Source organism: Aplidium turbinatum, chromosome 18 (genome assembly GCF_918807975.1).
Source record: "Aplidium turbinatum chromosome 18, kaAplTurb1.1, whole genome shotgun sequence".
Lineage (NCBI taxonomy): Eukaryota > Metazoa > Chordata > Ascidiacea > Aplousobranchia > Polyclinidae > Aplidium > Aplidium turbinatum.
Window position 1 is genome coordinate 6,313,261 of NC_137489.1, and position 26,398 is coordinate 6,339,658.

Sequence of the window (26,398 nt, forward strand, 5' to 3'; positions counted from 1 at the left end):
GTGGTATCATAGCTTGAAATCACAACAAGCTTCAAACAAACCTAAAAAACTCTTATCATTTAATATCTTTAAACCAAAATTACGAATGCAAATCTAATTCCAAAGAATGAGCCTTTGAAAATTGGCTTACTAACCTTCTCTTTCACAATCTAAATCATTGTTTCTCAACCTTTTTCGGCCCAACGCCCCCTTTATAAACTGGCAAAATTTTACCGCCCCCCAATAAAAACGATTAATTCCAAAAAGCAAATACAGTATAGCCTATATTTACGAGCATGAAAACAGTATACTGGTAGTAGTGGTTACATCAATACATCATAATGGAACTCACCAGATTTTGTGATATACTGAAAAATTACTGAATTTAAATTTTAAATAGATAGCGTTTGTAAACAAAACGGTTGGTCAATCAAATACGACGATGGTGTAAGAGAAATTGTTTGGCTACCGTGCAAGCATGTAGAGTAGATTATCCAGACAATGATGTGACGGAGTCGTTACGCTGGTTGGTAGATGGGTTAAACGAGAATGCCCCCTAATAATCAAAACGCCCCCCCCCCTTAAGCCGAGGTAATCATACCGCCCCCTGCAAAATCAAAACGCCTCCCAGGGGGGCGGTACCGCCCCCCGTTGAGAACCACTGATCTAAATCTTAGACAACAAGGCATGAGTAAGCTACTTTGTAAAAATGCATACGATAAAAGAGCTTTTGCTTTTACATTTCACTCACGGGAATGTAAAATATAGAAGTTTGTGTAGACCGACAAAGTGAACGGATGTTTTATTTTCCTTAGCAATGCAATTTCAAGGACAACTGCGGAGATAGTTCGGACGAGTGCCCGCCTTTGTCCATGTGCAATAAAACGTTTATTTGTGAAAGCGACGGGAAGTGTTTGGCTTTTTCCAGATTTTGTGACGGTGGGTACTTTTCAATAGCTAGTAATTTCTTTAATATATTTGCTAAATTTATACTTAAACCAGTGGCTGATCCAGCTCATAGATGATTAAAAAACGGAAGGTCGAGCTTTGACAGCCTTGACATATGACTTTGACAGTAACATCAGCTCTGTAAAGCGTTGAGAGCACCACGTATCTAAAACACATCATTAATATTACCGGTATACTATATTGAGGACATTTACAATAGTAGCCGAATATCCATAAATAAATTGAGGTGAAACATCACGCCCATTTCAAACAACACAACATTTGTTCAAAAGAACTTAACTTAATAATTTCTACATAAATAACTTCCAATTAGAGCATTTTTTAAGTTTGTCTGACTTTGCTTCAGCAAAAGTCTTCCTTCTGCTTCTTGCTCTGAGTTTTTCCAAGTCACCACTGCACACTTAATTTAATTTTTTAATGCAATAAAAGTAGAAGCTTCATAAGATTGTTTAGAAGCCTTTGAGGATAAATTGCGGCTCGCTGATCGAATGCCCGGATTAGAAGTTTAACTCATGAACAATAATTTTCAGATCTTTTGCATAAACTGATTTCTAAATGTTAATGAACTCGTTTAGGAGTGAAAGATTGTGATGACGGTAGTGATGAGTTGCAAGGAGACGGAGATGGCTTTATGTGTGAGAATGATCATAACAACTATAGAGGAAAATGCATCTTACCTGAACGGTATCTTTGTGATGGCTTAAACCATTGTGTTGACAGGTAGGAAGAATGAAAATAAACCCAAAAAATTTTCAATTGCTTCTTTAGAAAGACTGTTCTCTTTGCTTATTTTTTTGTGGCACTGCGTACAAAGCGTAAAAAATGAATGAACAATTAGCAACCCTAATATCAAGGCCACCGATATCTAGTATAGGATGGAAAATTCAACAGGACGATTAAAACCGCATTTTTTGTAGGTTTTTGTGGAAAGCAATCACAGTTTGAAATTTGAATGTCTGATATAATTAACACTGTACAGTAGTTCCAATACACATAGGCTACTTACTGTAGATTGATATTGGTGGAAAATTTTGTACTGGATAATTTTAAAACTATAGTTTCGGGAGAGAGTTTGCTTTCTTGTACCAAAGACGGGCAAGGCACAGCAATACAACAGGGTTGAGCATTATAACAATATATTTTACATATTTACAAATAGTTTTAACAGTCAAACGTTTTCGGTTTAACTTAAGCCCTCATCAGGAATCTGAAAATATTTATAAAATGCAATAAATTTCAACTTTTTGAAGGTAACTATAACTAACTGACTATAAGCATCAAGAAACACGCAGTGATTAAAACCAATAGTGTGGAAAACAGACAGACAGATGGAAAACAAATTACCTTAGGAAAAAGCAACAATAGAAAAACTTGTTCTAAATTATGTGCAGGGTTGATGAATGCAAAGATCAATGTGAAGAGTCATTTTATTGCGACAACGGACAATGCGTGGATCGAGATGTGTTTTGTGATGGAACAAAAGATTGCAAGGATTCATCTGATGAAAAAGTAACCTCACTTTGCTTTGAAAAGTTTTTCAACACTTGTGATAAAAAAAACAAGCATCTATTTAATTGCTTTAAAAGAAGAACATGTAGTGGATTAGCCTGCGATTGGGATAAATTCGAAAAAAAATGATTCAGTTTCAGTTTTGTTTTGCAAAAAACATAAAAGCAAAAACATTATAAAATAAATGAATGGGCTAATGTTGTTTATGGTCTACATCGCCTTATTTTGAACGCTTCTAATTGAGTTTAAATTTTGAACATATAATCGTAATCATAATTATATAATCGTAATAATAAGTATATAATCGTAATAATAATTATATCTTGCAGGGGTGCCCATAAATCCATTAATACTGTGCAAAATTATTCCTAGATTTAATGAAATCATTTGTCTCCCGACCACGCTATAACGTTTGCGTTTTGCTATTTCTACCTTTTCCAGATCCCTGCTGTGTAATGACAATTTCCATCGTATTTTGCTTTGTTGGTAAAAAATAAAACATGAAACTGAAACTCGAGGCTTTAGGAGATTGGGTCAAACCAGCACCCGGCCTTATTGTCACGATTTCTTTCTATCTCTTACCAGGAAAAAGACTTGGAAAGGCTCAATGACGTAGTTTAATGGGTCAAACCGAAAAGCAGTCAATTAAATATCGAATAATTCTACTAGTGAAATGATAATCTGACTTCTTGAAGAACTTTAACGAACGGCTTCTCAAATAACTCTAATTTCGAACACAATTTATATCAGCACCAATTCTCATTTACTTGTATTCAATTACTTTAAGTCTCAATCACCAATAATTTCTGCATCAACTACCAATCCACAACTCATAGCACAACTCTCATAATCAACTCATAATAATAATAATAATAAACATTACACAAACTACACCACTATTTATAGTTGGTTGTTCAGTCCAGTAACTTCGAGAAGGTTACGTAAGGTTACATCATAAAGAACCATTGTTCTATCCAGCAGCATTTAAATGTAAACAACAGAAGTCTCTAGAATGTCATGTAGGGAAAATGATTCCAGAAAACACATTTTACATAATACAGATTTCGTAATCAGAGGTTACTTCAGGTCATAACCGATAATAACACACCGCACCAGAATTCCATAATGAAAACAGCACATTCTGTCAAGACGCAGAGTAGTCCGACGCGAAGCCTTGCACATTGATTGTGACACTTATAAAGATTTACACCAGATTAAGTGTGTCTGTGAGAAGTTTCCATTTCAATTTTTTGTGTGGTTTTAAAGGTTACTGGAAGTGGGTTCAAATGCGATGTAAGAAGAAAAAGTAGCGGCGAAGTGAGGACATGTGTGTTGCCTCAGTCAATGTTAAACGATTCTGTGGGAGATTGTGCGGACAATTCTGACTTTTGCTTCCAAGAGAACAACCAGCCATGTTTCAGGTTTGTCTTCACAGAAGCGGCAAAATTTTGTTCAGTTTACTTTTCATAACGAAGTAGTGATGAGTACATTGAAAACAAAGCAACAAGGTGAAATACTTTGGTTATTGCGTCAATTTTAGTACTCTATATTACTCTCGGAACGCTACGTATGAGATCATGCACACTTTCCGTTTTCTTGTGGTTTTAATGAAAGTGACCAGATGTAGATTTCTCTAGACATAAGTTGTGACCCGTTAGTTCAAATAGGTTTAGGTCTAAACTTGCCATTAAAACGTTTTGTACAGATTATGATAGCTTTAAGTAATATATTTGTACGGTATGAAGTAGATAAATGTAATTGTATAAGTTAGATCAATAACTCCGACAGTTCACAATGAGATGCGTACTTTTATTAAATTACTATACGCCAGTACCTATCCACAAAATATATCTTTTCAAATGTTTTTTCCAACTTTTATTTTAGAAAAATTGTTGTAAAAGGCTACATCATGTGCTCTGTTATTTTGCCTTGTTTGTATGCATGTGCTCTCTACAATGTTTGAAAACTATTTCAGGTGCTTGTCTCATGATCTTTACATTGCTGCCGAACAAGTGTGTGATGGAATTATCGACTGCCCTGATCTATCTGATGAGTGCTTGTGTGAAGACCTGGCTTCGGTCAAGCGTTTTCCACAGGCATGCAAAAACCTTTGTACTGGGCAAGGTGAGTATTTTAAATGTTGTATGCAGTCAGTGGCGGAATTCAATCTAGTTAGCAATCAAACTAGATCGACAAACGTTTTTAGTTTTAGGAAGCGGTTTGCGCAAACCCGTGTGAACCGACCGAATCCCACCGCTGTAAGCAACGTAGACTTACGCTACAAATTTAGGTTCTTAAGATCAAGATGTTAGTAAAATGCTAAATACGATTCTTAATACTAAATTTTGACATGATGCGTTTAGATGATTGTTGAGTTTTGAATTTTTGTTATTCAGGAACAGCTCTTTCAACCATCAGCTCTTGTTTTGTCGGTCAACTAACTTGCGATTCCGGAAATACAGTTGTCGGCTTTTCTCAAGTGTGCGATGACATTGCACAATGTAAGGACGGTACAGACGAAGTTGCGTGCACAAAGACTGCAAGTCATGTAAGTCATAAGCTAACGACGAGCTTGTATGAGCAGTTCGAAATTCAAATGTGTTTGAATTTTGCAGTACGGTAACATAATTATTACGAAAATATATTTTTGTAAACTTATTTTCGAAAGAAATGCAATTTTGTTAAGTGGTGAATTGAGAACGAAATGAAACTTTTGGCTTGAGTGTTCTGTACATCCCAAAATTACCTTTTAACTCTTGGCTTGAGGGTCAACTATTTTTGCAGTTCCTTATTCCGTTTTCTTTCTGTAGCATAGAAAATTTTAAAGTCGCCAGGATACACTGCAGGGATGGAGGAGACAAGTTGAAAAGCGTTCAGCACAAAAATTAATGTTCTCTGCGTTCATGCGGTCAATTTCGGTAACTGTAAACTTTTCCTCGCTACTGACTGCAGAAATAGGTAGAAACCTCACAGCAGCCTAAGATGATGAAATCCGAAGACAGTTATTTCGAAGCCTCTTTGACCTGTCGACGCATGGCAGCTTCTGCTGCATGTTAGTGCAGCGCGATAATCAACCAATCAAATAGTTTATGTTTCTTTGATGATGATAAAATGGCTTCAAGCCAGGGAGATTTTAAGTCTTGCTGATAACAAACGTTTTGTTCCATGCGAACGAAAACAAGCAAAAAAATAACAAACGAACGTTCAAGGTAGGTAAATATTTCCAGCAAAATTTGCCTACTTCCTTCGCTCTATGTTCTAATGTTGTGTATAAATTTAGTTGTTTGCGTGATGCGAACCTGACGGTATGTCAACAAGACATTTATTGACTATAGCCAGGGAACACTTGAATTCGAATTGTATTCAAAAAAGTGCAGTTGAAGATCACATTTTCTCGTGTGCAATATGTCAAAACATCGTTTCTATTAAGTAATTTGAGATTATGTCCAGAGGAAGGTCTGAGTATCAAACCAAGATTTTTAAAGCACTAAAAATTAAACGTAATAATCCACCTTTAAACAGACAATTGTATGCTTGCGGATCGTCTCTTTAGCTCTGCGTATTTTAAAATTAGTTTTTTCGCTCCTTGCCTTTCGTACTATCACATCATGTGATCTGTTTGACGCCATTTGCAGTGAGTGACCTTTGAGATTCTCCTGTTTATGGTTAAGTGTTGAGCTAGTCAGAAGCACTGCGCAATTTTATTTTGTTTACTTGTTGTTAAATTTAATATTTAACCATTGTATTTTGTTTAGATGTAAAAGTACTGTATGTTATTTCTGAAGAGGACATCTTGTGATGTTGAAAACGTTTGAAATTTGTTTCTATATGTGGTTTTATTTTTTGACTTGTGTAAATATTATTGTAATAAACTTAGTATGTTAAACTTGATTGCGTTGCTGGGCTTTGCGTGCCTATGATTCAACAAGCACAAAAATATCTTAAAAATATTTGTTCATCATTTTCAGCAAGACCTTGAGACTCAACCTAAGAACTTTGCATGCTCCGCTTCCATTGGCGTTTCCGTTGAATGTGATGGCATCGTTGAATGTCCAGACTTTTCAGACGAATGTTCTAAGGTCAGTAAAGTACAATCTTGAAATAAACAGCATTTTGCCTCATTAATGCTGTTTCTAGTAAACTGTGTATGGTCATTTGCTTGATCGTCTGATCACTCGGCATGTGACAATTCAGCAAGTGCTTCAACACAGCAAGCACATTTCAGCTACTGTCCAAATTAGCAAATGAGATTTTTAGCTAGCATCGTGTTTGATTGGTCATTGCTTGCTACGGTAAATTAAATTTTCTGACTTGTGGCATGCCAAGTTTCGACTTGCTCAGTTGTTACATGCTCACTTTCATCATTTTTCAACTTTCAGCAAATTGCTGAAATATTGCTAGCTCAGTATTATTATTCACTTGCTCAGTTCACAACTGCTGACATGTAGGAAACTCCATGTGTAATTGTGTATGGACTTTTGGTGAAAGCTTATTTCCAACATTTCAAAGAACAAAGAACTTTGGTTTGAGTCCAATGGAAAGCAGCGGCTGATGTTGGTGAAACACTTAATGTCCCACTTGACCACAACAACCATTTGCCTTTGATTAACTTAACCAAAGTTTTTGATAACCAACCAAAGCCTTGATACCATAAAAAATTATAAGCAATCTTCAATCTCTCAAAACTCTGAAACTTGTATTGATAATGTTAAAATATGTTTATGTTGAAATTCTTTGAATACGGTAGCCTACTTGAATTGTTTGTGTAGTGCAGGGGCGTATCCTCAATGGAAGCAAGGGAAGCATTGCTTCCCTTGTCAAAATTAAAAAAAGAGAATATGATACTTTTCAGTCAAACGATTTCGTAATTTCTTTACTTGAATACGAATTAAAATAGCTTCTAACTCATGTTCCCGTTGTTACGGCCAATCTCTGTACAAATCAAACGTCATATAAAACCGTTCAAGTCTACTGAATATTACGTCATGGAAGTTGCTAGAAAATGTGCCAAAATTGCACCATCGTTCATAGACTTGTGTCAAACTTGTTAGGACTTGTTTGGGCCTGTTTAAACATGAATGCATTGGTTCACTAGCTTTGGACACCTGTTTTGAATTGCGTGACAATTGATTTCACTATTGCGTCACAGTTACTTTCTACGTGAATTTGAGATATTGATATCTTTTCTGATTCATTCGTAAAATGATTGCTTGAAAGTTGGCCGCTCATTTAACTGTTGGCTTAGTGCTTGCTAGCTGGACAAAGGTTCCGTCTTTTATCCAATTAATCTGTATTGTAGTGACAGTTTTTTTAGAGGTGTAGGCGTTACACCTATTTTCGATAGCCTCGGGCTAATTTTACTGGAATACACTGTTTGAATAGACGTTTCGAAAGTGTGTTTATTTTTGGGTCATTGCATGCAGACGAACGGATTTGGGAATCTTACGTTACAATTTTCCCACGAAGAGATTATGGTTTACCGCTGTGACCAAAAAAAATAAAAGACGAAGTTTGTTAGTTGGTAGGCTAAGAAGCACTTAGAAGCAAAGAAATAATAAAAGAAGATCTTAGTGGTTGGTAGTCTAAAGAAGCAAAGAAAATTAAAGACATTTCTTCTCGGTAGGCAACTGAAGAACTTTAAGCTAAAAAGTAAAGACATTTCTTCTCAGTTTGGTACAGAAGAAAAATAACTTTGACATTCATTGGCAAGAAAGAAGATTAAAGGCAATCCATCTGTGCTTGAAGATTCAAGTGGAAGAATCCAAACAAGTTTTGTGGACTTTAGGACTTCATACTCGTACAGCTACGGTATCGTGCATTTAAATTCTTTTTTGTATTTTTACGGTCTTTACAGTTAAGTTTTTTATAACTTAATTTGTGTGTTTGTGTAACTTAATTTTTTAATTGTTAAATTTAGCCCTAACATTTAATATGTCTACACTCGGTGGCGACAGGGACTCGACCGCCGTCGACTCGACTGAGTTTAAGCCTGATGATGTTCTTTGCGGTCGGGCAGGCCATTCTGGGGAGGGACCCATTAACGATGAGGCTAAGTCAGTTCGAGAGGCCCGGCATCTTAGACGGGATATTTTGACTCAAATCGGGAAACTTTCTGTAGCCCTAGGTTCTTTGAGTGATAAGCAGGAACTGTTAATTTTTCGATCTAACTTATCTACTTTAGAAGAGGAATTAAGGCATTTCCATGCTCTTTTGAGTAAAATTGTTAACTCTGCAATCTTGGCAGAACTTCGTGATAGGGTAGATCCCGAATTTAACTCGTTAAAAAATAACTTCGAACAAAAAGAAAGTGAGTTCTCAGATAGGTTGGATGCTGACATACATCCTGAGGATAGCGCCTCAAATGTAAGCACTAGGATGTCTGAGAGCTCGTCACGGATAGTTGCACAAATTAACCTACAGTTAAGACGAGAGGAGCTCCAGATCCAAGCTGAGGCCGAAGCTAGAGCTGCTGAGGCCATCGCAAGAGCTGAGGCCATACGAGCTGAGGCCATACGAGCAGAGGCTGCCGCGAGAGCTGAGGCCGAACGAGCAGAGGCTGCCGCGAGAGCTGAGGCCGAACGAGCAGAGGCTGCCGCGAGAGCTGCTGAGGCCGCCGCGAAAGCTGAAGCTAGAGCTGCTGAGTTCGCACTCAAAGACGCTCAGTTGAGGGCCGAACAACGTAAAGAGGTAGTTTTAGCTGAATACCGTTCTGAGTTGGGCTCCCGGCGTAGCTCTAGGAAGGGCTCTTCTAGGCATTCCAGAAGTGAACATCAATCGCAGTTTAATTTACCTAACCTTTTCCAGACGCCTGTTCAATCTGTAAGTGGACCTGTACAATCCACATGTTTTCCAGCTGTTTCAGGAGGTCTCGGGGCCGCGGCTAAGGGTCTTCCCAAGGCTGTAGAGCCAAGGTCTGCAAATTACAACCGAACTCCTCCCCCAGAGCGTACAGGTCACGGGGCCGCCATTAGCAGTAATGCTTTGCCCCCTTCAAAGTTTTCTGCGCCGCTAGTTGCTGATCGCCCAGCTACACGTAATTTGGGTGGTTGTGAGAGGCGTATCGTGTCTCCTGATTTTAACGTGTTTGAGGATCGTGATCGGGCTGTGCATGTGACTGAGCCCACTCAGCCCCTTAAGGGATATAGCTTGTCTTCTCCCGCTAAATCGAGTTCTCAACAGCAGGATTGCTTTTTTGAATACCAAAATAGTAGGACGTTCTTCGATAAGGCGGCCTTGATTGGTTACGATGGTAATAATATGCCATTTGTCTTCTTTAAAAATCGTGTTATGGCCTTGATGGCAGCTTCGCCCTTCAAGGGAACTCGTTTGACTTTGTTGCAAGCAGCTTGTGTTAGAACAGCTGCACAAACGATTGCTAATTTGGTTTCCGACACTCCTGGCTTGTCAGAGGAAGACAGGATAGAAATGTCGTTAGCTCGCTTGTCCCAGCGTTTTGGGGTTCGTGGAGGTCTTTTTGCAGAACCAGAAATTAGAAAGTATCGCTATGGTAGCAAATTGACTTCTATCTCTTCCAGTGATTTGAAAGAGTTTAAAGATGAATTGTCGCAGTGTTTGCTTTACGCGAAAGCTTATGGTCAGCGTGATAAATTAGAAGGACGTTTTGTTTTGGATTTGGCTAAGCGACTCCCGTTTGACGCTAAGCAGCGTTATCTTGACTTTTTAGGTGATCAGTATGGTAGCACTGAGGAACCTACTTTTCAGAGTTTGTTTGAATTTGTAGTACGGGAGGAAACGCGCAAGTCGACTGATTTTAGCATTATGCTAATGGGCGATTCTGGGGAGTCGCAGCAATTTAAAAAGTTTGGCAAAGGAAAATTGCCTTCATGTCCGGTTAGGCAGACGTCTGTAAAACCCCATGATATTGTCATGTCAGGAAGTTCGCAGTACTCGACTGCTGTTGGCGCACCGCGCGGTGGTGAGGCTAGACGTAAAGACCTACCGGCATGTTTTTGTTGTTCGTCACGTGGTCAAGTTGAATATCATTTTTTGTCTAATTGTAAAGAATTTTTGCGCTTGACACCTAAAGATCGGAGAGATGTCATTGTGAAAGCTGGCAAATGCTTGAATTGTTTGCGCCAGCATATGGTTAGAGACTGTAATCATGCAAATAACTGTCGTAAGTGTGGACCCACCAACGATAGGAAACACTATTTTCTTCTGCATGATTTTTATGTGACGTCACGTGATTCTCTGGATTTGGTCGGTAAAGATGAGGCTGGTGCCAGAGTTCCTGTGCGTAATGTTAAGATTGGAAATGTTAAAGCAGCCTTTAACCGCGTTACTGCTGCTCGTGTTTTGAATCCAATGACTGGCAAATCGAAGTTGGTGTATTGTCAGCATGATCCTGGTTCGCAGTTGACCTTTGTTTCGAGTGACTTGGTGTGCGAACTTGGTCTTAAACCGTATGATAAAGCGTCGTTTAAAATGGATACTCTGGCTGGTCAGAAACCTACTTGTGCTGACCTTGTTAAACTCAACATCCAGTCGTTAGAGACTGATGAACTGTTTTGTGATATAACCTCGGTGGTTAAACCAGCTTGGGCTGACGATGTTAAAACTTTACCTCATAAACAAGATTTAAGTGGTTTCCGTCATTTTCATGACGTGAATATGTTTCATTTGAATGATTGTAGTACTGTAGATGTACTGATTGGCAATGACAACGCTTATTTGATGTGGGCAAAAGAAGAACGTGTTGGTGAAAATCGCAGTGAACCGCATGCTTTACTCACTCCTCTCGGTTGGTTGGCTTGTGGTGGTAAGTCACCCTTAGATGAAAGCGTTGCTAAAGTGTGCAGAGTGCAGACGTCTTCAGAGTCGGATGTCATCTCTGGCTTTCAGCGTAAAATTGAGTCTCGTGATATGGAAATAGCAGACCTGAATAAAGTCATTCAGGATTTGACTTTGCAAAATGAAACCTGTGAATTGTCTCGCAATGATATTTTGGCTAGAGAACTTGTCGAACCGAATATTGAGTTGAAAGATGGTCGATTTGAGATACCTGTTCCGTTGAAGGAAGTTATTGATTTACCTAACAATTTTGTGTTGGCGTCAGATAGAGCTGCTGATTTAAAGAAGAAGGCTTTAAAACAATCTGAATTCCGAGGAACTTGTGTAAATGATGTAATGTCTTCTTGTCCTGAATTGTCTGACTTGTTAAACCCTCTGGCAGATGTCTTGGCTAGATTTCGGCTTGAAAGATTTGGTTTCATGGCTGATGTGACCAAATACTTTTTTCACATTTTGGACTCTTCAATTCGTAAGCCCAATTTTATTGAACTGCTTACGTACACAGGCAGTGCCGTTCGGATCGTGAACGAACGCCCTTTGGTACCTTTGAGTGACGACCCTAGGGATTTTACTGTCATCACCCCTGCCTCACTTTTGACCCCATACTTAGACCCATACTGTGCTGTTGGGCAACCACATGATCGTGACCAATTAAGAAGGGATTATCGGTTCAATTTGTCACTTTCTCAGCAGTTTTGGAATAAATGGATCGATTTTTACTTGCCAGGTCTTCAGGGCCGGAAAAAATGGCTAAAAATGGCCGAGAATTTGGAGCCTGGTCAACTTGTAGTGGTAGGTTCTCTCCAAGACATTGGTAAACGTGGGAAGTATCAACTTGGGAGGGTGCATGAGGTAGTTCCACAAATTAGGAAAGGGAAGCCTGTGGTTCGTAGAGCCAAAGTTGCCGTCTGCAACTATGATGAGAGTACGGGGAAAGTGAAAGTAGACTACGTGTTGAGGGATATTTCGTGCCTCGCCCCCGTAAAGAACACCTAAGTGTTAGGGTTTGAGCCTGGTTTTGTCTGCGGTGGCCGATACTTGTCTGAGCCCGGAACAGTCGGTTATTATCGCAACTATTGTATATAGCGTCATTTAGCGTGTACCTATGGTACCAATTTCATGTATCGTCGTGTTTATTCTTATTGCTGTTCATTCTTTGCATGCCCTTTGTATTTGCGTATTAACTTAAACGTGAGTGATTCAAAAAATTTGTGTATCGTGTGTTTTATTCATTGGCTCACGATTGTCCTTCAATTCTTTTTTAGTTATGCCATGTTAGACTGTCATAACTAGGGGCCGCTATGTTACGGCCAATCTCTGTACAAATCAAACGTCATATAAAACCGTTCAAGTCTACTGAATATTACGTCATGGAAGTTGCTAGAAAATGTGCCAAAATTGCACCATCGTTCATAGACTTGTGTCAAACTTGTTAGGACTTGTTTGGGCCTGTTTAAACATGAATGCATTGGTTCACTAGCTTTGGACACCTGTTTTGAATTGCGTGACAATTGATTTCACTATTGCGTCACAGTTACTTTCTACGTGAATTTGAGATATTGATATCTTTTCTGATTCATTCGTAAAATGATTGCTTGAAAGTTGGCCGCTCATTTAACTGTTGGCTTAGTGCTTGCTAGCTGGACAAAGGTTCCGTCTTTTATCCAATTAATCTGTATTGTAGTGACAGTTTTTTTAGAGGTGTAGGCGTTACACCTATTTTCGATAGCCTCGGGCTAATTTTACTGGAATACACTGTTTGAATAGACGTTTCGAAAGTGTGTTTATTTTTGGGTCATTGCATGCAGACGAACGGATTTGGGAATCTTACGTTACAATTTTCCCACGAAGAGATTATGGTTTACCGCTGTGACCACCCGTATGATTTTAGCTTGGTTTTAATTTAAAAAAAAAGTTGGAAGCTTGGGGAAGCGGAGATTCGTATCGCTTCCCTTGCTCTTGCTTTTGCTATAAGGAGAAACAAGTGAGAGAGAAAGGAAAAAAGCAGCGCAAAGTTTAAGCGATTTATGTTTCTTTTAACAAATCCGCGGATGCAATTTCTGAATCGCTTCCGTTGCTCTGTTGGGTATTGCGCAGGTACGGTATTTAATGAGAAAATCTAAGGCGCTTTCAGGGTTTGTTATCACATATCAGCCTGCTAAGGAAAAGTTTGAGCCTAATGTTAGCTTTGCACTGTTACCCTGGCAGGATAGACTTTGGCATAAGACAGGATATGTGAGGTCTAGGCTGGACTTGACTGAAATGAATACTGACTTAAGCTATTACAGCAGTAGGTAGCTGAACAGTTAATTTTATGTATTATTATAGGCTTTTGTGATTGCTGTAACTTAAAATGACAAATTACATTTCAGTCAGCTGAATAATAATCAATGAAAGTGGAAGTTAATCCTATTTTGAGGTCTGTGCGGTATACAAATTTAGTTAGTTCAGTTTATTGTTTTGCTGGCAATAAACAAACAAAAAGTACATACAAATTGAGTGTCCATCAGCACAACAGGATGGCAACGAAAGACCTGTAAGGTCATCTATGTCAGCTGCTACCCTAGCCTGTTGCAGGTAACACAGTAATAAAAAAGTGCACAAGCAAAAAACGAATAATAACAACAACAAATGATCAGTTATGTTGCTTCTTGGTAGGCTAAGCCAGTACTGGTACAGCACAAGTTAGACTTTTTTGTAACAATTTTAGGACATTTGATTTTTCTGGTCTTCAATCTGAACTCACTGTGTTATATGCGCATGATCACTTCCGAAAGCAAAGTGTTGCGCAGATGCATAAGTTTCTAACTGAAAATCAATTATATCATGGATTTAAGGAAGTTCACAAATTGGTAGTGCTGATTCTAACTTTGTCGTATTCTACTTCATCAGTCGAGAGATCGTTTTCAGCTCTCAAGAGGATCAAAACATATTTGAGAAACAGTCAAGGACAAGAAAGGCTGTCTAACTTGTCATTGATGTCAATTGAAAAAGATCTTTTGAAAAAAATGATGTCAAGATCTGAAACTTTTTATAACAGTGTTACTGAGATTTTTTGCAGGAAACGTCGTCGAGTTGCAGTATCAGTGAAGGAAAAGGTCATTGCTGAGGGGTGTGTTACCACTGTTGATGTTCTCTAATTTTAGCCGTTTTTGCCCATAAATTGTGTGTAAGAGCTACGTACCTTTAATGCCTAATCTGCCGAATTTGAAGAAGCTGTCTGCTAGTATTACAACTTTAAATAATTTAAAGTAACATATGCACTTGTGCAGTCTAGTCACCCACATGCCTGCAAAAGATTCCAGCTATGCATTGAAGACGAATTGAAGATCGGTATGTCATCATAAATATATTATATATAATATATACATATATATGTAAGTGTTAGTATGAATACCATTAAAAGACAACAAGTATGAGAAAATATTACTGGAAGTTGTTTCTTGCATTCTGTAAAACAGTTGTACTATGATTTATATACCATGAGAAGGCAATCCACAGGTCTGCAAGAAAAAACTTTCACAAGTTAAGTTGGTGGCAACCACTGCAGAGTGCAGATGTGTGGGCATGCAGATCTCGGTATGGATAGGTGTTTTGTATTAAATTGTATGTATACATTTAATACTGCGTTTCCATGTCCACTCTACGTGTGTTATCTGTAGGACTTGTTACGTCTAAGCCTTAATTAGCTTTCGCTAAATCGATTGGTGTTCCCATGTCCTGTATTGTCTGAAGCCTCTTACGCTGTAAAGACTCAGATATTCCACAAACACACACAAGGTGTATTTGAACTAGTCCAAATAGAAGAAAATCATTTACACATATGCATACTGTTCTATTGATACTATCACTTGTTCTAAACCAAATCTTTAGATCATACTTGGGTATGACAGTACACTGAACTGATGAAGTGACTCTGCAGAGAACGAAGGGAGTACCGGCCCGCAAGCGCTTAAAAGGATCACACACTTACAACATATTGGCCGGCTTGATGTCTGAAATTCACTGGAATTACCACATAGAAAACAAAGTTACAAAAACCAAAACGGATAATGGTTCCAACTTCGTAAAAGCATTCAAGTAAATATCATGCTTTTATCAAATTTTTTCTAAATAAGGAATATATATATATAAATATTGGTTACAACTTGCAATAAAAATTGGAGAGAGGCCAAAACTAGTTTTTAAAGCATTGCAATCTGCTACTAATACCATTGTACTTTATCGAATTATCATATAATGTACAATTCTACACTATTTATCCTTGCGTGACAGTCAGGACTCTGGTGAAAAAGCATTGATATTTGATCTTTGTAGTGCTTTCGGAGTGCTGGAAAGCAACAACGATGATGATGAAGTTGAAGTGTCAGATAAAGTAACTGAAGATCACGTTGTTGAAGAAATAACATCCACATTGAAAAGTATGAACATTAATACTGTTGCACATTTCAAGTAGGCCTATAGTATAGTTAACCACTTCAAGGTAGTGTACACTGTACAGTACTGTATTATAGCTTCCTGTTTTGCAGTGGGTCGTTGTGAGGATGTTGGAATTGCATTACCAAAACATTGGCGGTGTGCTGCTCACACACTGAAGCTTGTTGCGACAGTCGATGCTGATAAAGCTCTGGGAAAATGCTGCATATACAAAAAGCTATGTCGTAGGTAGTGCTTTTGCAAAAGCCCAAAACTTGTGGAACAATCCAGGCAAGCCTTTACTTTTCTATAATTCTCGAACTTAAGTTGTAACATTCTTATGTGCTGTAAACATAGTTTGAAAAGCTGGTGCACTCGTACAAACTGACCAGATGTTTCAATGTGCGTCCGTATGCTTACTGGAGAAATTCAATAAGAAATGTTCCACTGTTACTGTAGACCTACCTGTTTTGCAGGAGTAGCAAGGTAGCGATGAGATTCAGAGTGAAGTTGGGATATTGCTCAAAGTGCCTACAATCAATCGCTGGAACTCTGTGTTTGATGCTGCAGCAGGTTTGCTCACAGTATTTGACAGCCGAGAAAACCATGATGGGCTTCAACGAGCATGCAACAATCTTGGTTTAATAGCTTTTGCCAAAAGTGAGTGATGAATATTCGTTACTGATATTGCTACTGTATTTGCAAAAAAATTTATCGCTATGTGCAATGTTAGTGGCATATCTCAGTAGCTTGGCTATAAGTGAAAATTTGTTTGGTCTACGGTTCACCTCCGAGTGAGCGTCATGTGTTTAGTGCCCTGGCCCCCATGGAAAGGCATGTTGTGGTAGCTACCTCTGGTTGGCAACCAGAGTTTCAAATTTAGTTACGGCTATAACCATATAATAGTTAATAAACAAGTCAAGCAGACTGCAATTATCTTAATTTCTACGAAAGTGAGTTCGGGTAATTGCTCGACAGTTTCACTAAAACTCTTTTGTCTGTTATTTCAGTTGATGTGGCTTTCCTGAAAGTACACCATTTGGTAATGCGACTAATATGCCAATATCTGGACATTCTGCAATCAGAAGAGAAGGGTATACTACTACCAACCTTGGGCATGACGCGGAAAAGACTACAAGAACTTCGGGACAGCAACAGGGTCGCTGTTTGCTTGCCATTACTTGCCCGATTGTTGGAATCTTTGGAAAACAGATTTGGTCATGTTTTTTCGTGATAGTGGCTGCCAGCTAGCTGCTGCGTTTCACCCACAATTCAGACTTTCTTGGCTTGACAAAGGTGAAGAAATTAAGACGGCTCTGTATCTCAGAATGGTTAACCTATTACAGAACCACAGAGGTGTATGCTCTTGCAATATATTACCCCTATCCCCTCCAGTGCTGCTGTTGAAAGGTGTACGGTCAATTAATCGACAGGACAATTCGTCGACAGACATTTGGTTGACAGGACGTTTGGTCGACAGGACGTTAGGTCGAAGTAAAAAAAAATTGATGTTGTGCCTCTTCGTTCATTTTAGATACCCGTATAAACATATTGACACGCCCTACTGCTTATATGCGGAGTGTTCTGTGCATGTCATTTTTTTATATTCGGTAGGCGGACGTTTTGGGTGTAGATTATGGATTTTTAGAAGCATTATAGTAAGTGGACACTGGACAGCTAGCAGAGTGGTCGCTGTTTTGTAGTTTGGCAATAGCTACGAACAAAGTATCATCTTGCCCTTTATCATGTATTTTTCAACTTGTACTTCATGCGAAGAAGAGTAGTTGTAGGTCAGTCCACACCCACTTTCTTGAAAAGTAACTGTAACCAGTTACTTTTTAAAATACGTTACCTGTAACTAGCTACTTTTTGAGCAAAGTAACTGGTGCCCACCAATGAATAGCTGTTTATTTGGTAATAAATTTCATACAAATATTGCCCTAAATGTGTCTCCAGAAAGCATTATAATCCATTATTTGAGTGTAATTTTGCAAAAAATTTCCGGGGGGGCATGCCCCCGGACCCCCCTAGAATACGCGTGCCTTCGGCACGCTCCAGCCCCCCACGAGTTCTATTGCTTCCCTTGCTCAACTGACCAGGATACGCCACTGGTGTAGTGGTTACCAGAACAGACAGATGGGACACAAACCGAACCTGAACACTCATTCAAATGTGGAAATAAAACAATGAAAGTCTGTTCAGAACTTGAAGTAGACTATATCGGATTTTATCATTGTCCTGTTAGTTTCAAGCATACTTACCCAGCAACGGTGAGCATAGTAGCTTGCATTAGTAATACTACGGTACAGCAATTAAATACGAATCGGCAGACATCAAAGTCCGTCATTGCTATCAAGAATCATAGTTTTCCTGTGTATAATTATGAGAACTGAAGAGAATTACTGCAGTAGGTGCTCAAAATCTTATGTTTGCAATATTTGGGATCATTTGACGACAGCCTAGCTATCTGTCAACATAAGTCCAAACAATTTTTACAATAATCGTCGCTAGTTGGTTGAAAATAGTTTTGTTCTTTTCTTTCTCGGATTGAAAACTATATAAATTGGTAACCTGCAGTAGAAGTAGCCTGTCATATATTAATTGATAATTATCTATAGGCTACGTAGATAATAAACATAATAATGTAATAATTATACAGTTATTTGTTATTTATGTTTTCTTACTGTACAATTATAATTGAAATAAACGAGTCGTGAAGAAAAATCTTAAAATTACGTTTAGACGTTTGCTCTGCCGTACACATATCGTTAATCTTTAGTAACCAGTTGGTCTGATATGTTTTATATTTGACGAAGATATGCAATGGAGTTGAAGACTGTATTGACAATATGACGCCCACAAGACCCCCATGGCCGAATTCCCGCCCTGTCACATGGTCAGATTTATCTTTGGACGAAACCAATTGTCGATACAGGGTCTTGTGCGATAAAAGCAGGCCAGTGAATTCCAGTTTGGTTTCTATTCATCGAGATCAAGTCTGTGATGGCATAATTGATTGCGAAGAAGAAGAAGACGAAGCTGAAAGTTAGTAACTTTTTACAGTATCCTACTTACAGCAAAGAATTGTGTTGCCACTAAGATGTAACCTTGCAGTAACAAATCCTTAAAAACTTGCGGTGGCTTTTAAAGAATTTCCTGGGTTTGATATAACTGCAGAATATCTCTTTTTTATGTTATTTAAATATTTTTTAACCTTCTATTAAAAAAAATCTTACCAGTTTGATTGTAAGCTGATAAAAATCGTTAACTATCCATTTATCAGTGATAAAATCCCCACGCCCAAAAAGTATTTTGTAATGTTACAGCATTGATTTTGATATCTAAGCAATATGTCCAGCCCTTAAAGCGTTTTGGAAGTATAACTACTTTCGTACGCTGATAAAATAATTTTTACCATGAGAAAATTTAAGTTAACTCTGGAATTTACTGTAGGCTATGAAGTAGTCTCCTATAAAAGTTTATTTTTCAGAAACACCATTCAAATAGTAACGTAGGTTCTGTACTATAGTTGATAAAATTTTCCTTGCAGGCATGTGTGGGAAAGATAAGCCCGATCGTTTCTATTGCGAAACAAGGCGTAGCACCGATCTTTCATCTTCATTTAACTCCGATGATGAAGAGGTTCATTCTCCTAAAGGTCCTTTATTTGTTCCAAAGAGGCTTATGTTTAATGGCAAGAAGGATTGCTGGGATGGCAGTGACGAGTGCCCTTCCAGTTGGATTGATGATAACCCTTTTTCGTCTAGACATAGAATGATTAAGGTAAAACTTTGTCTGTGCAAGAGTTTCAAATTATCTTTAAAATATTTGAGCAAATTGCTATCATTCTCACCACAGCAGGGTGGTTATATAAGAGCGCTTCATCCAGCGCTTGCCAGCTGATCGAGTGCAAACTTATAAAAGCTAAGGCCTATGGTATTTCCAACTCACAGATTACAATAAGACTGGTATGTGCATTCACTGTAGGCATGGATCTGAACCCGTTCGCTCAGTGGTTAAGAGCCCGAATCAAGATCAAGCGGCGCTGGTTCGACTCTCGGGGTGTGCGCTTGAGCAACGCATTTCAGGACTGCTCTTCATTCAGCGGCACCTAGTGGATGGAATAGCTTAAAGACAACAACTATTGGAAACTTCACTCTGCCAATCTCGGTAACCGGCCTTGCGTCAAAAGCCTCTACAAGTATGCAAAACTGCCAGGAATAACCTATCACGCGTTGTCAGTCCGAAGATAAACATTCAAAACCAACCAAATAAAATAGTTTCTGTCAGGAATGCGGTACAGAGAAAGATTTAGTTTCTCGCTAACATTCCGTTTTATAACTGAAGTGGGAAGTCGGTGGGAGACACTTTATATTTTGTGTTTTGCTCAATGCGAATTGACATCCCGAAAAAGCGAAATAGATCGTTCATTTTCTACTCAACGATCATAATTTTTCCAAATTCTGATTTGCTTTCAAATGAACATGTATTTTAATTACGTTGTGTAAAGTTGTATACAGTTTTATTTGTTATTCAGTGAAAATAATGTACCCTAACTGAAAGCTTAGTTGAATCTAATATTGTAATTATGTTACTCGATGTGATATCCGGCATGAGGCAGTCGGGGAGTCGAGGAGTTTAGTTTGGCAGTTTGGTAATCCCAGTTTGGTAATCCCACCCTTTGCAGAACTTGGTTTAACCCAATATTACTAAAAATCCGTTTTTATTTTAGTATTTAGGCCTATTTTGCAGTTCTTCTAAGGCACATCAACGCTGAATGAAAGCAACCGCGTAGTAAAAAGTTTCTTTTTACGCAGAACGCTATTCTCAATGTGCTGGTATGGGCAATGGCTATATTGGCAATATCTGGAAATGCCGTTGTTGTCTGTCATACTTCCCTCAAGTTCATCAAGTCACGGAGGTAGGTAAATTTCAATTGAAATTGGGAATTTAAGTGATGTCACTTGACATTAAATTACAACTTTCAGATCTGTTCCTACCTCAAAGAATTCGGGTTTAGTTGTTGGAGACAAGGGGTAAAGTTCTTTGTCGCTTTGTTGTCTGCTTCGTTACATGTTTGTAAAAAACTATTTTCTCAATTTGTTCTACTACTTCACGCATGTTGCATTCATTTTATAAGCTTGTATCTTTCAACCAGAGCCGCTTTGCGCAATGTCATATCACATCCAACAATCGAAAAAAACACTGTTTATTTACATCACTCAGTTTCTCTTTTATTTGTAATTTATTTGCATTGGATTACAAAATGTTGTTACCTTGTAAAGTAGAAGACGATTTGGAAAATATGACGTCGTTCAGTTTGGACCATTTGCCATTGTCACTCATAAACAGACGTAGAATAATTGTAATCGATTCCATTCGATATGATTACGATTCCATTCGATTACGATTACATAAACTTATGTAATCGTAATCAAATTCATCCAAAAGCTACTCATCTGTGATCACAATTGTATTCATTGTCGAAGTAAACAGAACCACATGCACTGCGAGGTAATCGTAAGCATTGTTTGCCTTCGAAAAAAATCACAGGGAATTACTGTAGATTCAGTTTGCCTTATAAATACAAAAAAAGGTTAAATTGATGTAGATTCTAAGTTCTTGCATATTTTTTGCCAACCTTTCCCAGGTCGAAATTGTCGAAAGAAAAGGTCGAAAACAAATAAAAACTTTTTTAGTCAAACTGAAACTTACAAAATATTGGTGTAAAAGCAGAGTATTTAAATCCGATGTATTTCAACTTTAGGATAAACAATTGGTTAATAAATTGTGTGGTACTACGACAGTTTATCAAACGACAGTTTATAGAACGACTATTGATCGAACTACAGTTAATCAAAACGACAGTTAATCGAAACGACAGTTTATCGAACGACAATTAATCGAACGACAGTTAATCGAAAACCTAACCCTAACCTAAAACCTAAACCTAACCCTAAGCCCTATGCCCTAAGCCCTAAGCCCTATGCCCTAAGCCCTAAGCCCTAAGCCCTAAGCCCTAAGCCCTAAGCCCTAAGCCCTAAGCCCTAAGCCCTAGCCCTAACCCTTAACCCCTAACCCTTAACCCTTAACCTCTGAGTATTCCATTGCATATGTGCTTCGTCGTTCGATAAACTGTCGTTTCGACAAACAGTCGGTCGATAAACTGTCGTTTCGATGAATTGTCGGTCGATAAACTGTCTTTCGATAAACTGTCGTTCGATTAACTGTCGTTCGATAAATTGTCTTTCGATAAATTGTCGCGTCACGAATTGTGTGTGTGTGGTAAAACGAATATGTTGTAGATCCTCCTTTCATCCTTCAAGTCTCACACAAAAACTTTAAACCATGATTGCACTTTCAATCATGCACACTGGTTATCAATTCTCGCCAACGTATGGGCCCAATTCACCACAAATCAAATAACAATGAAATGCTGTTTCAGGTTATCACCCATGATGAAAACAAATTGTGTTCTCGTTCTCAATCTTGCTATTGCGGACCTATTGATGGGATTTTATTTGTTTGCACTAGCAATTCAAAACTCCATTACAAGTGGCAAGTAAGAAAACATAATAATGAGACACCTATTCCGTCATGCTGTTTTTAGGACTTTATTTCAGTCAAAACAGGTTTGAGCTTGGTTTTAGACTTATTTTATTTTCGAAATTTCTGGTTTTGCATTAGCAATTTAAAATTTTATGTTTGACAGTTGTTAAAAGTTTTTTGACAGTTTCGGACACCCTAACTAAGCCAATGACTGATAAATGCTGCATGTTAAAATTTGACAAAATGACAAATTATAATTTTTATAGTTCAAACTTAGAAGGATCAGACCAGGTCTCCGGGAATCCGACAAACAGTAACACTTAGAAATGAAGCACACCGAATATAACAACATTTTAGGTTATTTGTACAGAAAACAAGTTACTTTTCAATCTGAAACCATTATTAAAATTGCCATAAACTTAATGCATAAAAAACAAGAGTAGGGAACTTTATGCTTTAAACATCTACATGGCAATAATCTGACCGTAAGATTATCTCGGCCTGACGTCAGAACTCGGTTCAAAACGCGTCAGAACTCGGTTTAAAGAGACGTCATTACCGACGTTAGATTGATGATGGGTTGCTACAAACACGAAGAATTTAATCTTTAAAGTCCGGAAAGTATCCAACAAATTTTTCGAAAACTGTTCCTAAACTTAAAAAATGGCAAATTGCTGATTTCAGCATCTGTTTAGTACCGTAACCTTTAAACACAAAGTTTCTTTGCTTAAACTATTAAATACTTTTCAAAATCTTTTTTGAAAAATAGAGTTTTAACAGCGTAATATTTTTTGCATTATCTTTAGATACTGTAAAGTGGATCTACAATGGCGGACAAGTCAAAGCTGTGCAGCACTAGGCACACTTGCTTTCACTTCAATTCAGTGTTCGGTTATGATTCTTATAATTTTAACAACCTACCGCATGTTGGCGGTTTTAAAACCGTTTTCTGCTGACTCAGTCCAAGCAAGGTGAGTTCGACGTTATCACAGCCATCAAATCATTCCTTTTGACGCTATTTAAACGTCTGAAGACGTGATAGCCAATGCAAAAAAGAACTAATGTTCTGGCTAGATCAGGGCTCCCCAAACTTTTTTGCTCGCGATCCCTTTTAATCTCCTAAAATTTTCCGCGACCCCCTTTACGGTTAAAGGGATAAACAATGCGAAATATACGTTTGTGATATATATTGAAAGGTTTAATTTGAACGAAAACTAAAAGCAAGCTATTCGTACTCGAAGCCTACTACTTCACTAGGCCTTGTAGCCTGCTGAAAACAAAACCAAACAAAAAGTAAACATATTTATTCACTGTGATGGGTGCGACTGCTCCCTGCGACAAAGCAAGTCTAGCCGTCGCTCGATGTTTGTCAATGCTGGTCTCAAGGCAGCTTCGGTGTTATTTACGTTGGAACGGTTTTTGATCAACTTTGAAAACACTGACACGCACATATACGTGGAGACAAACGGCAGGAGTGCGGTTACTGCTAAGCCATATAGGCCTAATGGTGAACATTCCGGTCTAACGTTAGGCTAAGCCAAAAAGTGTGAAACTTTTTTCCAGAAAATTCAAGCCACAACTTAGTTAAAAGATAGATCTGCAAATTTTTCCTGAGATTTGAAAGAGAGGTAATCGGTACTTTGTTTTTGCATGGTCCGCCCCGTTTAGCTCAGTGGTTAGGCGCTCAGCTCAAGATCACGCGGCGCAAGTTTGACTCTCGGGGTGTGCGCTTGTGCAGCACACTTCAGGACTGCTCTCCATTCAGCGGCTTCTAGTGAATGGAATAATTCCCGGCAACAATCGGAAAACTTCACTCTGCCAATCTCGGTAACCGGCCCTGTGTCAAGAGCCTCTACAAGTATGCGAAACTACCAGGAATAACCTATCAAGGCTTTGTCAGTCCTAGGATAAATATTCAAAACTAACCAACCAAATGGGTTTTGGATCCAATCTAAAAGTATTGTCCAATTCTGGAAGAAAATACTTTTAAGCTCTTTCAACAGTCTTGACAAGTGCCGATAACCAGAGGCTTAATATAACGTTTGATTCCTCGCCATTGTTAGCCAAAAATTTTTTCAGTAAATGAGATTATTTTAAATAAATTATTTTTAATGTTTTGTTTCTAGATGTTTAATTTTTTGATGAACGCTCCAACTTTAGATTTTAATGTAAAAACATAAATTTTTTCTCCTTGGAAAGACAAATTAAATTCGTTCCCTTTTTTCAGGGAAACCTGACAAATAGCATGATTTGAAAAGCCTTTCCAAAAACGTCTTTATAAACACGGCGGAAAAAGGCTACACTTTTTCCCTTGGAAAGTTCACGACTTAATTTTTTAACACTAATAACTTGTTAAAGCATTGGCTTTAATTTTGAAATCCACGTTTACAATGCAAAAAAGAGGATTTTAAACTCCTATTCCATATTTCACTAGGCTATATAAATTTAAAAAATACTGGTAGCCTATTGCGTGCACGACTCTTACTAGTTAATAACTTTCACAGCATCTGGCATATAAGTGATAATATGCAGTGCTTTGTGTAAAATTTGTATACTTTCTGCGACCCCCGAAGTTCGTTACGCGACCCCTCTGGGGGTCGCGACCCCACTTTGGGAAGCCCTGGGCTAGATGATTATTTGCCAATTATAGCAGACTTACGCAGGTATCTAAAACTACATAATTTAGCTGAAAAAAAGATTTACAGTCCATGGAGAAATGTTATCCAATCGCTTAGTTGTGTTTTGGTCTTAGACTACTGTTTTAATACATTTAGGCTACGTAAAATAAGCAGAGCAGAAAGAAACAGTTACTTGTAATAGTTACTGTAAATGTCAAAATTAACGTGTTCCAGTGCTCCATCTGAAGGACTACTCAGATGATCAATACTGTTCATTGACAACATTTTTGTTTGCATCCCAGATACACGGGAGTGTTGATATTCGCTGCTTGGTTTCTTTCCATTCTTTTGGCTTGTTTACCCCGCATGAAGTCGCTGGAAGACTATTTTACGTCAGCAGCTTGGGTATCTCCAAGCATCGACTTCTTTGCCACAAACACACCCAAGAAATCGACATTTCATCACTTTGTGAAGCAACTACAGATTTTGGATATGCAAGGTACGATTGTTCCACATGTAGCCTAATGTTAATTTCGTTGCCAGTAATTTACTATAGACAGATACAACCTAGCAGCATTTAATAGCATATAAATAACCTTTTTGCTAAAATTGTAGTACACATAATTTATGTGCTTCAGAGCGGCGTTAAAACAATTTAAAAGCGGGGTCGGGGCGGATAAAGTCTTAGGACAAGAGGATGCTTTCTTAGGTTACACTCTGATCAAGCTTTTTTTCATTTTTTGCACAATGTTTAGCTTCCAGAGTACCATCGTCCATTTCTTTGCCGAAAGACCAAGGCGATGTGACATGGTCCGCTATTCGAGAAACTTTAGACAAACTTTACCCTAAAATTTGGCCTCAGTATGAGATTCAAGGATATTTAAGCTTTTATGGCTCGAATTCTGTCTGTCTCCCTCAAATGTTTGTTAAGGTGAGTCCTAACATAGGCTTCTCGGTAACATTGTGATGTCATAAAGACATCATGATGCAACATAATAGACTGTGGTGAATAAGCTACCAACTAAAAATATTGCAATTCTATACACATAACTAAATTATTTTATAAACTAATGGGAAAACAATACCCATAGTTCAACAAAAAAGCAATGCCGGTTTTCTTTGTCTTTCTTTAGCATGAAGGGCGTGCTCAGTCGTTGCTTGATTTGATGTGTTTGTAGTTCAACGAAGTAATCTCTCTGCCGAAGTTGTATCACCTCGTTTTCTTTGGATAGCCTACTATGCGTTTTTCTCTGAAGTTTTATGAAATTTACTCTGAAATTTATCTTCCTAACGACCATGGTGCTTTTGGTATCCGAAATTAAGCGTTTAGAAACAAACGTTGGACTTATAGGTTATATTTCTTCTGTTAGAATCTGACATTTTTAATACAGGTAAACGATTCCGGTTGGGGTTACTCTGTGGCGATCATGACCTTTGACCTTATTGCTTTCTTGTACATACTAATCTCCTACCTTGTCATCTATCATGACGCGAAGCGAGTTGTGGCCAGCAACAGGAATGACGACGAAAACCGGACCATGCAGGTT

At 38.2% G+C, this 26,398-nt stretch overlaps 2 protein-coding genes across 3 annotated transcripts in view; both read left to right on the plus strand.

Moving 5' to 3' along the window:
• The window catches only part of LOC145787926 (uncharacterized), a 47,586-nt gene that overhangs the window by 18,675 nt on the left and 2,513 nt on the right, over window positions 1-26,398 (plus strand). Inside the window, exons 10-26 of the mRNA XM_082599765.1 lie at window positions 795-918; window positions 1,524-1,668; window positions 2,340-2,457; window positions 3,724-3,878; window positions 4,433-4,581; window positions 4,854-5,005; window positions 6,426-6,536; window positions 17,802-17,954; window positions 18,501-18,729; window positions 19,235-19,467; window positions 20,502-20,605; window positions 20,673-20,720; window positions 22,130-22,246; window positions 23,040-23,204; window positions 25,154-25,350; window positions 25,607-25,782; window positions 26,243-26,395. Of these exons, the coding sequence (XP_082455891.1) occupies window positions 795-918; window positions 1,524-1,668; window positions 2,340-2,457; window positions 3,724-3,878; window positions 4,433-4,581; window positions 4,854-5,005; window positions 6,426-6,536; window positions 17,802-17,954; window positions 18,501-18,729; window positions 19,235-19,467; window positions 20,502-20,605; window positions 20,673-20,720; window positions 22,130-22,246; window positions 23,040-23,204; window positions 25,154-25,350; window positions 25,607-25,782; window positions 26,243-26,395 (2,529 nt within the window). The remainder of the gene's footprint in view (window positions 1-794; window positions 919-1,523; window positions 1,669-2,339; window positions 2,458-3,723; window positions 3,879-4,432; window positions 4,582-4,853; window positions 5,006-6,425; window positions 6,537-17,801; window positions 17,955-18,500; window positions 18,730-19,234; window positions 19,468-20,501; window positions 20,606-20,672; window positions 20,721-22,129; window positions 22,247-23,039; window positions 23,205-25,153; window positions 25,351-25,606; window positions 25,783-26,242; window positions 26,396-26,398) is intronic.
• Window positions 14,104-17,873, plus strand: LOC145787365 (uncharacterized). Of its 2 annotated transcripts, XM_082599097.1 has the most exons (6): window positions 14,104-14,601; window positions 15,142-15,348; window positions 15,586-15,689; window positions 15,798-15,975; window positions 16,161-16,344; window positions 16,695-17,873. In XM_082599097.1, exons 2-4 carry the CDS (start codon window positions 15,260-15,262, stop codon window positions 15,935-15,937), a joined length of 333 nt encoding a protein of 110 aa, XP_082455223.1. In that variant the 5' UTR covers window positions 14,104-14,601; window positions 15,142-15,259; the 3' UTR covers window positions 15,938-15,975; window positions 16,161-16,344; window positions 16,695-17,873. The 2 variants fall into 2 exon arrangements, with proteins under 2 accessions (XP_082455223.1, XP_082455222.1); XM_082599096.1 differs by having other exon boundaries at window positions 15,798-16,344.